This window comes from Solanum stenotomum, chromosome 8 (genome assembly GCF_019186545.1).
Source record: "Solanum stenotomum isolate F172 chromosome 8, ASM1918654v1, whole genome shotgun sequence".
Taxonomy (NCBI): domain Eukaryota; kingdom Viridiplantae; phylum Streptophyta; class Magnoliopsida; order Solanales; family Solanaceae; genus Solanum; species Solanum stenotomum.
In genome coordinates this window covers 52,074,375-52,087,300 of record NC_064289.1, presented here as the reverse complement: position 1 = coordinate 52,087,300, position 12,926 = coordinate 52,074,375, and the positions used below count along the sequence as shown (strand labels likewise).

Below are 12,926 nucleotides of genomic sequence, written 5' to 3'. Positions count from 1 at the left end.
TCCTGATGCAATCAGATGGAAACATGATAGGGATGGGGAATTTTCTGTTGGAAGAATGTACAAAAGAGACCTGGCAACACACCCGGGGACATTTTTGGACCTTGGAAACAAATTTGAAAATCCAACACCCCAACCAAGATAAAGTGTTTCACATGGTCAGTGTGCAGAAGAGCATGTCTGACTCAGGAGAGACTGAAAAAAAGAGGATTTCAGATTGTTTCTAGGTGCTTCTTTTGCCATGAGAAGGAGGTAACAAACAAACATTTGTTCCTTCACTATAGAGTGACTTCCCAGATATGATATATGTTTCAAAGCATTATTCAAGATCCTTGGTTGGTGCCTGAGCATACTGCTGACCTACTAAACTGTTGGATGAGAAGAGGGGGGAGTAAGATACATAAAAAAATGGTGGAATCTAGTTCCATCTTGCATATGGTGGTCAATTTGGAAGGAAAGAAACAATACGTGTTTTAAGAATATTACTAACCCAATGCAGAAAGTTAAAGAAAACTGCATTGATACTCTATATTTTTTGTGTAAAGAAGAGGGTATATATGAAGTAGATCAGTTAGTAGATTTCCTAGGCTCTTTGTAATCATGACTACTTGGCCTTTGAATTTTTTTTTTTGTTTGGTTGCCAGTATCCCCTCATTGCTAATGAATACAACTTTACCATTCTCAAAAAAAAAAGAGTTGATAGTTGAGTGACCATCAAAGCTATTAACTCTCCTCTAAACGTACGTTCGGCCTATTTAAAAATTACATAAAAAGTACTATAATTTACAATAATTAACAATTTAAATTATTTTAAAATTATATTAAAATTTAATTGACTCTCTAAATTTTATCTATGTCATATAATGAGACAAAAATAATAGATATTGGGCTAGCACGGGCATTTGTGTCTAGTTTAAGAAAACACAGAAGATTCAAAAGAATAAATATTGACAAAATGTTCTTTGATTAATGTCTTTAAATATTTATTTGAAGGGGTGTGTTATACCCTAATACGTAATTCATTATATATTGGATTAGAGGGTGTAAAAACTTTCGATCTACCAACATGGATTGTGATGCAGTAGTGGGACCATTTCATTCATAATTAGAGGTCTCGAGTTCAATCTCTGGTTGTGAATTGTGGAGAAAATTATGTTGAGAGCATCACCCCTGAATGGGCTCTACATTGTGTGATTTAAATTTAGTCAGAACTCCAATGCAAATTTCGTACACTGAAAGAAAAATAAGAAATAAGGAGAAAAAACTCCTCAATCTAACAATCTATTTTTTTAATTAAAAAGAACTCATTAAATAGGTAGCCTCCTTAAAAGTTTTCGTCCTCAAGACTTTGTTCCGAGATCTTTAGTTAATAGTAGAAAAAAATTGGGGAATCTTAATAGTTTAGTTGATTAGCTACCTAAATACTCATCTTATTGGTGAGGGTTTGATTCCTCACATTGTAATCTCCTTTTCCACCCCATTAAAAAAAAAGAGTAGAAAAAATTGTCCATCTCATTACACTTTTATTGCTCTATATATAATATTATATGGATGAAAATCATTTTCACCCCTTCCCCTAACTTTGCTTTTAAAATCAAATTGCACCCTCAATTTTGAACAATAATCAAATTCTTCCTTTATTTCAATTAAATCTTTAAAATGTCTATTATACCCTCTTTATCATAGTAGCTGAAGTTATGGCTAGAAACCTAAATCAGCTTTTTAAGGATCACAATTTTAAGGGATTGGGATTACCAAAGTGGAGCCCAGAAATTAACCATTTATCTTATGCAGATGATACTATTTTGTTTTGTTCAGGACATTCTAATTCCATGAAAAAGATTATGAGGGTATTAAGGGGCTATGAAATGGTATTTGGACAGATGATTAATCTTGACAAGAGTCTATTCTATTTGCATGAGAAGGTACCAGTAGGAACTTGTAGACAAATAAGAAAGATTATAGACTACTCTCTTTTGGGGGTTGATATGTGTTGATATCCCATGTGCTGCAGTCTATGCCAATTTATGTTCTATCAGCTATGAACCCTCCAACTTGTGTCATTAACCAACTGCATAGAATTTTGCAAAATTCTTTTGGGCAAATACAGCAGGGTCTAAGAATAAGCACTGGGTGGCATGGGATAAAATGTGCTATCCAAAAACTGAAGGGGGCTTGGGGTGGAGATCACTACATGATGTATCAAAGGCTCACTTTGGTAAGCTCTGGTGGAACTTTAGAACTTCTACAAATTCATTATGGGCTACCTATATGTGGAACAAATACTGCAAGAAGCACCACCCTATTTTTGCTCAAGGATTTAGCACATCACATGTATGGAGAAAAATGACAGCAATCAGGGAAGAAGTAGAACATGAAATCTAGTGGCAGGTTAAAGCTGAGAACTCTAGCTTCTGGTTTGACAATTGGACTAAACAAGGAGCATTGTACCACATAGAGGAGAATGCAAGGGAAGAAGAGGTGGAGGTTAAAGATTTTAGCACTACAGAGGGGTGGAATAGAGACAAGCTACTACAAAATTTGTCAACAGAATTGGCAGATTACATCATGGAGAACATTTTACCACCAAAAATCTAGTCTAGTAATGATGTAGCATGGTGGATAACAAATTCACAAGTGAAATCAGCTTGGGAATTGATGAGAGTCAAACATGATCAAAGAAGGGACTATGAACTCATTTGGAATAAAGGACTACTATTTAAGATCAATTTCTTTCTATGGAGAGTGTGGAAGAGAAGAATAGCCATTGATGGCAATCTTAAGAAGATGAAAATCAATATAGTTTCCAGATGTTGGTGTTGTGATAGAAAAGAGGAGGAAACAATTACTCATTTATTCTTAACAGCCTCTATAACTACTAAACTATGGAGGTTTTTTGCTAATCATGCATGAATTAACATAGAGGGGATGCACCTACAACAGCCCAAGCTGCATTACTTAAGAGTTACATGGAGACCCTAGAAAAACACCATGTAAAATGCAATACAAATAGTGCATGTCAAGGAAATCTAGATCAAAGCTCCTTTGGTTTTTGTATTAGAGACAGTAGGGGTGATCTAATCTGTGCTAAAGCTAAAGGAATAGGAATTGCAACAAACATGGAAGCAGAAACAATTGTTATTCTTTCAGCTCTTAGAGAGTGTTTGAAGAGAAGGTTATGAAATGTTATAATTGAAACGGATTCACTAAGTGTCAAGAAGATCATTCTGAAGACTTGGAGGATTCCTTGGGAAATAATAGAAGAGGTGGAGGAAATACGGTAGCTACTTCAGCAGACTATAGCAACAATTACCCATATCTTTCGAAAAGGTAATTGTTTGGCTGACTCCTTGGCTAATATAGCCATTGAATCACAAACAAATCACGAATATCACGCTTGGCAAGAGCTCCCTCTGGTGGGAAGGAAGATCCTCAATTCAGATAAAGCACAAATTCCTAACTACAGGATCAAGACTCGCAGAATCACTCATAATGATACATAAAACAAAGCAGAAGGTGCAGCCACAAATCACAAGATACGAGAAGCTAAACAAAAGACACAACAGTTTCAGAAGGAGCAAATACAACAAAACGGTTAAGCAGGGTAAGAACACAATACAGTTGATTACAATGTATATCAAAGAAATGCAGCTTTGTTACACATAGCCAAATACTAGCCTAGCAAACAAATACTCTTCAAGACCCGAAAGGGAGAAGAGTTATAGTACAAATATAGAGGATGGATACTTAACAAAGGGACATCGAAGAGTTCGCCTACAAGAAAGCTCTAGTAGCTACTCTTCCTTCATCGGTCATTACCAAAAGATAAAAAGAATTTCATTACGGAATTAAAAAATAAAAAATAAATAAGGAAGATGATATTGAAACCTGAAGCATGTGATCTTGAAGAAGTGGACAAGCTTTCCACGATCTCACTCAGGCAACAGAGAAGAAGGGGTTTTGTCAGATCACTTTCCTAAAAAGTGATGGTACCTTAGAGATAAGTGACATTTTTTAGCTTTTGGGCTGGATCTTTTAGATTAGGTCTTATTTAATTTATTTTGGTCTAAAGATATGGGCCATGGTTATGTATTTATCTTCTTATTGAATGAATAAAATGGCCACTGGCAGAAAATTCATATTAAAAAAAAAATACCCTTTCATTATCAATTTTTCTTTTACTTCTTTAAAAATCGTGATATTTTTTTAATTTTTTTTGGATTCACGTAACAAATTTCTCACAAGAGCATAAGCATTAACTTTTGAAGAGTCTGAAACCTTAATAAGCGACAAAAAGATAAAAGTGATCAAAATAAGTCACTATTCTAGTAAGTAACTAAAATAGGCTTAGTGGAAGAAAAAAATATATTTTATGCAATATTCCAAATATTTCCGTTAGTCTCATAACGTGTATATTTTAATATATGACAGAACTATTTTTTCACCTTGTAAAACGAAACTATTTCTTACACTTTGTAAAGTGTAAGTTTTTTTACACTTTGTAAAGTGGAAGTTTTTCTACACTTTATAAAGTGGAAGAAAAAATTATGTTTTACAAAGAGGAATATTTTTGACGTTTTGCATTAAATTAAGTTTTTGCAGTGTTTGTCATACAATTATATTGATTTGACATATCATAAAAACAGAAAAAATTATTATATTTTGTATTTTTATTTTTTTATTCTGAAAACTCTTCCAAGCTCTATTTAAGGACGTTCAAACATAGTACCTTCAACATCTTTAGTCTTCTATTTTTCTTCATTTCAATCACACAAAAAAATGTCTTATAAACCAAAAGTTAGAGTTTCGATTTATTGGGATGACGAAATTATACATGACGAAAATATCGTTTATTATAATTGTCCTCCCAAACACAATGCTAAATATTCAATTTATGTCCGATATCATAAATTTCCTTCATCAATTTATAAAAGAATGGGTATAAATAGTACTAACTATAATTTGATTATTGTCGGAAAATACCCTAATTCATTTTTATCACAAGGACAAGTAAATTTTGGAGAGTGGATTATCTATAATGATGGATCGTTGACCAACTTTTTGAGGGTTCCAAATGACTACATAGATCAAATCAAGTTAACAATACTTGAAATCTATGTTAGGAAGGAGCCTAAGACTAGTCAACAACGTTCTCCTTTATCGGTCGATGTCCATCCCCGACTAGAAAATCATAATAGCATTGATGGATTTCCAATAACTCAATCTACTGATTTTCCTAATACCTAATTTCTATAATTTAGAGGGTCGGGATTGTTGTGTTATCGGGTAGTGCTACTCCAATCTTTCAAGGTTTTGATATTTTAGTGTAGGGTCGCTTCAGTTGTCAGATTGGGACCATCAAATTAACATCTTCGAAGTGAAAAAACGTTTGGAAGATGAAAGTAAACCATGAAAGTGAAAGGGGAGAAGAAGAAAGTGAAAAGGTAAAGTAACTTTTTTTAAAGTGTAAGATTTTCTTCCACTTTACAAAGTGTAAGAAATAATTATGTTTTACAAGGTGTAAAAAATAGTTCTGTTATATATTAAAATATTCACATTATGAGACTAACGGAAAACGTTTGAAATATTGCATAAAAAAAATAAAATTCTTCTACTAAACCTATTTTAGTTACTTACTAAAATAGTGGCTTATTTTAGTCACTTTTATTTTTTTGTGGCTTATTTAGGTTCCGAACTCTCTTTTGAACGAAAAAAATTAAAATACTCTAATTAAGTATGCATAAGCTAATGACGTTCTATATATAATAAAGTAAATTAGCATATTAAAATATTAACTTTATTAATAATCAAAACTCTAATATTTATTTATACAAGTGAAATTACAGAGATTAATAACTATACAAAGATATTTCAATGTAGAAAATACAAATAATTAATTTAATTAAGATCAAAATTTTAAAGATTGTATTTATTTAGATTTTAAATTATTTAAACTATAATTTATGCAACACTCCATCAATGTCAATCAAAACTTGTTTACTTATATAGATAATAGAGAATACCCCTGTCGTTCTAAAAATAGTTATTTTAATTTACTTGTCTAATTTATAAAATTAAAAAAAAAATTAATAATTTTTTTCTATCCTCGGTATTAAATAACTACATAAAATATTAGTAGTCAAATTTAAAGTTTCAAAGCATTATTAATAATGTTAGTTTAGTAAATACGCCTCTAAATATTTTTTTTTAAAAGGATGTCATATCAGGAAGGGCCAAGTAATATAAAATACATGGAGTAAGAAAGTGGAGAAAGATAAAAATATACGCATACATACACCCACGCTTAATACATATTATATTGCAATAACGGTCATAAAAATAATGTTAAATTTTGTGACAAATTCTTACAAATATTATTATTCTAATTGTAGTTTTAATGAACATTAAGAAAAATTATAACACCTAGATTAAAATAATATATATATATATATATATATATATATATATATGATATAATAGGGTAAAATGGGCAATGCATAGAGTAAAGAGGAGAGTTTGATTATGATTCAAAATTGAGAGGAGAGTTTAATTTTTAAAGCAAAATTGGGGTGAAAAAAAAAATATATATATATATATAGGATCCACATAGATAGTAAATATAACTTTACTAAGGCACTTTTCAAATGTGCTAGTATACGCACTCGCACAATGCGCAGATAATATTAAATCAATATTTTTGATCATTTCATATTGGAATATCTTATTTGAGCATGTTAAAATCATATAACCTTGAAAAAAAATGCAACTATTATATTATCTTTCAATAAAATATAGGGAAAAAATGTCTCAATTCTACCCCTACACCCCACTCCCCTCATTTTATAAAAATATTCTACTCTCCCCACACCTCCACAACCATTCCATGACCCTAATATGCCAACCTCTAATCCAATTTATACGAAAAAAATATTTATGTAATTGTAAAAAAAAAGTTTTATTCTTCATTTTTTAAATTATATTATTCACATCTAAAGATATTAGATTGTTAATACCCCTCCCCCCACCCCCCCGGGCCTCTAGCCAAAATTCATATGAGTGAAAATAATTTCTTCCATCTCTTCCGTTTAAAATTTATAAATAGTAATATGTTTATTATCTAATTCATTGTAATCTAAAAAAATAGTCTCCAATACCCCATTTACATTTTTCTTTACTATATTTTAATTAGTTTACTTTTCTATAATTTAACTTTGAATTAAATATTTTTTTATGTTCAACGAATAAGCAGTTGAGTTTTATTTTCTGTTATACCAAAATATAAAAATTATGGACAGTGTGTGTGGTGGACATATAACTAGTAACTACTCATAAAAAGACTTGCCATAAACGTGACTTTAAGAAAAAGTAGGAAAAGGAGAATAAAATAAAGGATTAATTACCTAACTACACGTCTTTTTTTTTTTTTTTTTTTTGAATCTGCTACTATTTGGGAAAGAATTTGAGAGAAGAAAAATTGAAATTTGAATTGTTTGGAGCTATTATCTGGGAGAGATTGACATCGATTTGATTTGCATAATTGGGGGAACTGACATTTAATTTTCTTTTTAATCTCAACAGGGATAGAAAGTAATTTGCTCTTTACACTATGAGATTCCTAAAAATTTTACTAGATCAAAAAACACGTATAAGGCCCATGTATAAACACTAACGTACATAAATCTAGAATTGATTTTGGAAGAGAGGTATTCATTTCACCTCATACTAGGATAAACAAGTAGGAAAGTTTAAGAGTGTAATTAAGATATTGGGACTAGGTTGAGTGTATTTTCTCTAGTATAAAATTGCAAGTTGATAAAACATTTCTCCAAATATTCAAATGATGTACGTATAGGGGCAAAAGAAAATTGAAGCAACGTGTAGTTAGCTCACCTCTGTCACAAAAAAAATACAAATAGATTTTGCCTTACAACCCATAAATTTGGTTATACATACATAATTAAAATGAGCCAAGCCCTAACATTCCTTTCAATATTAAGCTTTCACCATCTTGATCAAATTATACTATCAACACCATCAGCAAAAGAAGGAAGAAGGAATCTAACTAAATTATAGCCGATTGATTAGGTTGAGAAAAAGGACGATCCTCCGTTTTATTAACAACTATGTTTCTCCTCCGGAGAAGGTTAATTTATTGTCTGATTTGAAGCTATGAACTTGAAGGTTCACAATAATCAAGCTTCAAGTTTCAGATATGCCTTTATGATTCCCATCATCTCACTTCCGGGAAACCGACCAAGACACCCTCTAGCAGCTGCTATTTCATTGAACTTGTCAACCAAATCACCAGCAAAAAACTGAAGCTTGTTATTTTTGTCTTCTTCAATCCTTGTACCAGTATCTACGTCTTCACCAGCTTGGACGGATGGAAGGGGAAATGGATCAAGGGAAATACCTGATAGGACAGATTCTCCGCCCAAAGCACTCACAAAGTCTTTTAAACTACATAATGCAAATGGCACTGGTTCAAAGCTGTGATCTCCATATTCTACCGGTGTGGAGTGGTCTCCAGTGATACAAAGGTAATAGCTGAATTTCCCAGTTGATTCTGCCTCCCAAAGAAGCCTAGCTAATTGACCTATAGCACAATCGACAGCTTCCAGTCCCTTCACTTTGAACACACTTGCTTTATCATGACCTGCATCGTCAATTGCCTGCAAATCCAACAATGAACATATAACAGGAGGAAGTAGAAAAACGGAGTTGATGTAAAACAGCATAAGAAAATTACACCAAACTTTCTAAAACAATCAAATGTCATTCCACGATTCTTCTGTATGCTTTTGTTACTCTTAAGTCTAAGAAAATATGACCAATGGATAGATCTTTCCCAAATGAAACTTTCTAACCAGCCTGACAAGCACCTCCGTATTTCTATAAACACATGCATGATCTTATCAGAAGCTTTCAACCTGACCCCCATGAGCTGTTATTTGAAAATTGATTGTCAACAATTGACGCATCATAAGAAAAAGCTAAATTGATTTTGATGTAAAACCTTAATGTGGAGGAACCCAAAATCATAGCCATCAAGTCGACCAGGCTTGTGCTCATCTTCCCCGGGCACAAAAACATTGGGACAAGATTGCAGAGGTGCCGAGAGTGCCCTGGCTATGGCAGTTGCTTTTGATGTTAATAATGTCCTATAGTCTCCTGTCGCTCCAGGAGCTTCCAGAATATCGATCCCGAGTGACAAACCCAAGCCAGCAATAATCTTGGTAGGAGCTACCATGCATGGCCAGAGACCATGTATCTTTTCAAATGGAGCAACCTACAGCGTAGAACAAATCAGAACTGAGAAATAAGGTTACAACCAGAAGAAAATGACTTTCTTCTTTCTAGCATGTCCTAAGCTGAATTGCCTAGTGGAAAAGTTCCACATTATTATCATAACAATGCACACTGACCATGCAAAACACCCAAAAAAAAAAAAAAAACTCACACAGAGACACTTAAAATACACACTCTGCATACCTCAATTCTAATGCCGCATCCTCGTAAAAGAACCAGATTTGCTACATTCTTTCCTTCTGCTGCCCGTTTTGCATTCAATGGATGGGCAAGCAAAATGCGCGAGATTTCTTTAGACAGTTCATTGACAACTGCAGCTGTGTGCTTTGCTTCATCTGTATCATCAAGAGGGTTCGCTTGTAAAAGTAAGCGGTTGTCTTTCAATGGGTCAGTTCCCGATATATTTCCACTTAATTTTGGTCCCTTGACAACCACTCCACATCTATGCTCCGTAGCATACCTAAAATAAACATGTATATTGCTCTTTTTCTTCACTAATAGATATTGTGTACAACTCATATTCCAGATGCAGTAGCAAAGAGCAACTTATAATAAAATTGTTTGCATACTATTTAAGTATGGATAGTACACTACTGAGAAACAGCAGTTCCTCTCATAAGAACACCTTTTGGGAAAAAAATTATCGAGCCTAGCATGTAGCAGACAAAGAAAAAGTATAACTGAACCCTGTTGGCTAACATATGATTATGCACATCAGTGATACATAAAGGACAAAGGAGGTCAGAGAAAAGGGACGGAATGTACCTGACTCTAATTTCATATTCAGGAAAAGAGGGCAACTTCATTCCATCCAATGCTGCACAAAGAATCGGCCCTTCTTCTTCAAAATGTCTATCAGCCCTCCGGCTAACAACTATTCCGGTTTCCTCATCCAGCGTAGCAAAGTTTGACTGGTATTGAAAATTGAAAAGGTAAAAAATATGCCAAAGATAACACTTTCACCTCATATACAAAGAGAAGTACCAAAAAGTGCAGTGAAATTTAAATCACAGAATAGGCTCAATGGTTAGCAAATGACAGTGTCGTGCATATATCTTGGTATTCATCTTAGAGTAGATGACAACAATTTCTCAGACCAATAACCCACTCCCAATTAACGTCTCAGATATTGTTCCCTCTCTCAAACTCGATAATAGAGAAAAGGCAGAATACATGATAATATTTGAGAATCCCTGTGTTTACTCAACCAAAACTCAATGTGCGGATAAGATAGCCAAGCAGGATATACAGTTATTGCTTGTAGTTCAAAGAACAATGACAGTGAACAAGCTTGCTGTTTACTCAGTATGGTGTGTCCTGCGGTTCTTTTCGTTCTGTGTACCAGGGAAATCCTTCTTCTTTTTTCCTTCAGAGTTCAGAGGCAGTTAGTTAACACCTATGTTTTGACCCACTTATCATGAATTCATTTTGTATAAAAGAAGTTCCTTTATGAAAGCTAAGCCTCACTCTTATGTCTACTTATGTTTAAACTCATGTGTTGGAAACTAAGGTCCTCGCAATTCCTTCGTTTTTTACGATTATGTAATGCTATTTGATTCATGTAGAGTTGGTCAGCTCATACTACCATACATATATAACACCTCTAAGAGACAAGGAAAGATTCATACCTTAAATGCAATATCTCCTGGTGACATTGCCAACCCAGCACCCATCGACTCAAATGCACCCCGACCTCGATAGTATACCCTAGGGTCATATCCAAGTAGAGAAAGATGCGCGGTATCACTTCCACAACCTAAGCCAACTTCAACAGGATCCATCAGACCATTAACTCCAGCAGATGCTATAGCATCCAAATTTGGTATTTTTGCCAATTGAAGTGGGGTTTTATAACCAAATCTTGGGAGAGATACATCTCCTACACCATCAATAAGCACAAAAGCAACTCTTCTCTTTGGCTGCTCCAAGTTAACCATACTTCCTCACAACTAAGGCTTATTAACTATCAGGGCTGAATGTCTCAAAACTCATAAATATCCAAACCTGTAAGTAATATATATAAGGAATCAAATTGAATTTCAGTAACATATTTATGAATTTTGCGTAGACAAACAAGAATCAACAACAATATTGAAATTTCAACAAAAATATAATATATTGCGCCAAATTGAATCACAAATCTATTTGTAGAACTGCAAGAATCGATCAATTGTTGTATTAAACCTACTGGTCAACTTACAATGTCTATGATCTATCGGGCGCAGACCATTTCACAACACAAAAGATTGGCTGATACACTGGGACTGGGAGTGAAGATTTGGAGAGAGACAAGGCGGAGGCTTGAGGAAAATGGAAGCTCGAGCGGTTAAGGGGTTTTCTATATGGAAAGGGGGATTCTTTAAGAATAAAAATAATTTCTAAAATTTGTTATTCACTTGTTAATATTTTTTTTTAAAAATAGTTACTATAATATATTAATATTAACTTAATATTGCAGTACACAATTTTATTTGTTGTAGCATTATTGTTGGGGTAATATACCACAAATAATATAAAGAAGGAGAAATTATGCATATAGGTAAACATATACTAGTTAATTAGTTAATATAGCTATAGTTTGCCTTAATTATAATTGGTGACCAACTTTTAGCTATAATTACACGGCTCAGCTTTTTTGTTTTGTATAATTCAGAATTTGTATAATATAATTTGTATAACTTTTGTATAATTCGAAATTTGTATAATCGTTTACACTTCAGATGTTTGTAATTGTATAAATTCGTTATTTCTAGTTTAGACCATCTCCAACCCACCTCTATTTTACTCTCCATTTTCTATATTTGGAGAGTAAAATAGAGAATGGGCACTCCAACCCACCTCCAAATCACCCTCGTTTCTTCAAATTTAGAGTGTAAATAGTAGTTCTCCAAATTTGGAGAACCACTATTCACACTCTCTATTTCACTTTTTCATTATTTTATTATTATTTTTATTTACTTTCTAATTAGCATATTATTTTACATATAATTCCATTAATTAAATATCTAATATTCATAATTTTTTTTAAAATGTAATATAATATTTTTAAAAATATTATTTAATATATACTATTTTAATTTCAAATTAATAGTATTTTATTTATTTTTCTAATTTTCGTGAATAGTAAAAATTTTATTTTATTATTAATTTTAATTATAAAGAATACGCAAAATTAAAATGGCAAGATGAAAAAAATTAATTTAAAAATACAATACATGATATGATAATTTAAATACAAAATAACAATACAATACATAACATAATAATTTAAATACAAGATAACAATACAATACATAAAACAATAATTTAAATACAAGATAACAATACAATATAATACATAACATAATAATTTAAATACAAGATAATAATACAATATAATACATAACATAATAATTTAAATACAAGATAAAATACAATACATAATTGATCACAACAATAATTTAAAAATGTAATCTTCATATTCACCATTAGATGAATTTCATCTTATTATAAACGGTTGGATGAGATTCTCATCAGTACATTTAATATTTTTTAGATAAAACATTACATATTATATAATGAACATCATTTACCACTTGAAGTCTGCACATTCATTTCATTTCAAAACATATTCAAGTAAT

At 32.2% G+C, this 12,926-nt stretch overlaps 2 protein-coding genes across 4 annotated transcripts in view; both read right to left on the bottom strand.

Annotated features, from left to right (window-relative positions):
* Window positions 1-12,926, bottom strand: part of LOC125875232 (probable serine/threonine-protein kinase PBL9) — a 1,122,098-nt gene that overhangs the window by 736,915 nt on the left and 372,257 nt on the right. The gene's annotated exons all lie outside the window — the stretch shown is intronic.
* LOC125875230 (uncharacterized) lies at window positions 7,899-11,656 on the bottom strand. Its single transcript, XM_049556332.1, has 6 exons — window positions 11,507-11,656; window positions 10,935-11,310; window positions 10,072-10,217; window positions 9,490-9,766; window positions 9,014-9,286; window positions 7,899-8,669 (listed from the first exon to the last, which is right to left on the bottom strand). Exons 2-6 carry the CDS (start codon window positions 11,241-11,243, stop codon window positions 8,190-8,192), a joined length of 1,485 nt encoding a protein of 494 aa, XP_049412289.1. The 5' UTR covers window positions 11,244-11,310; window positions 11,507-11,656; the 3' UTR covers window positions 7,899-8,189.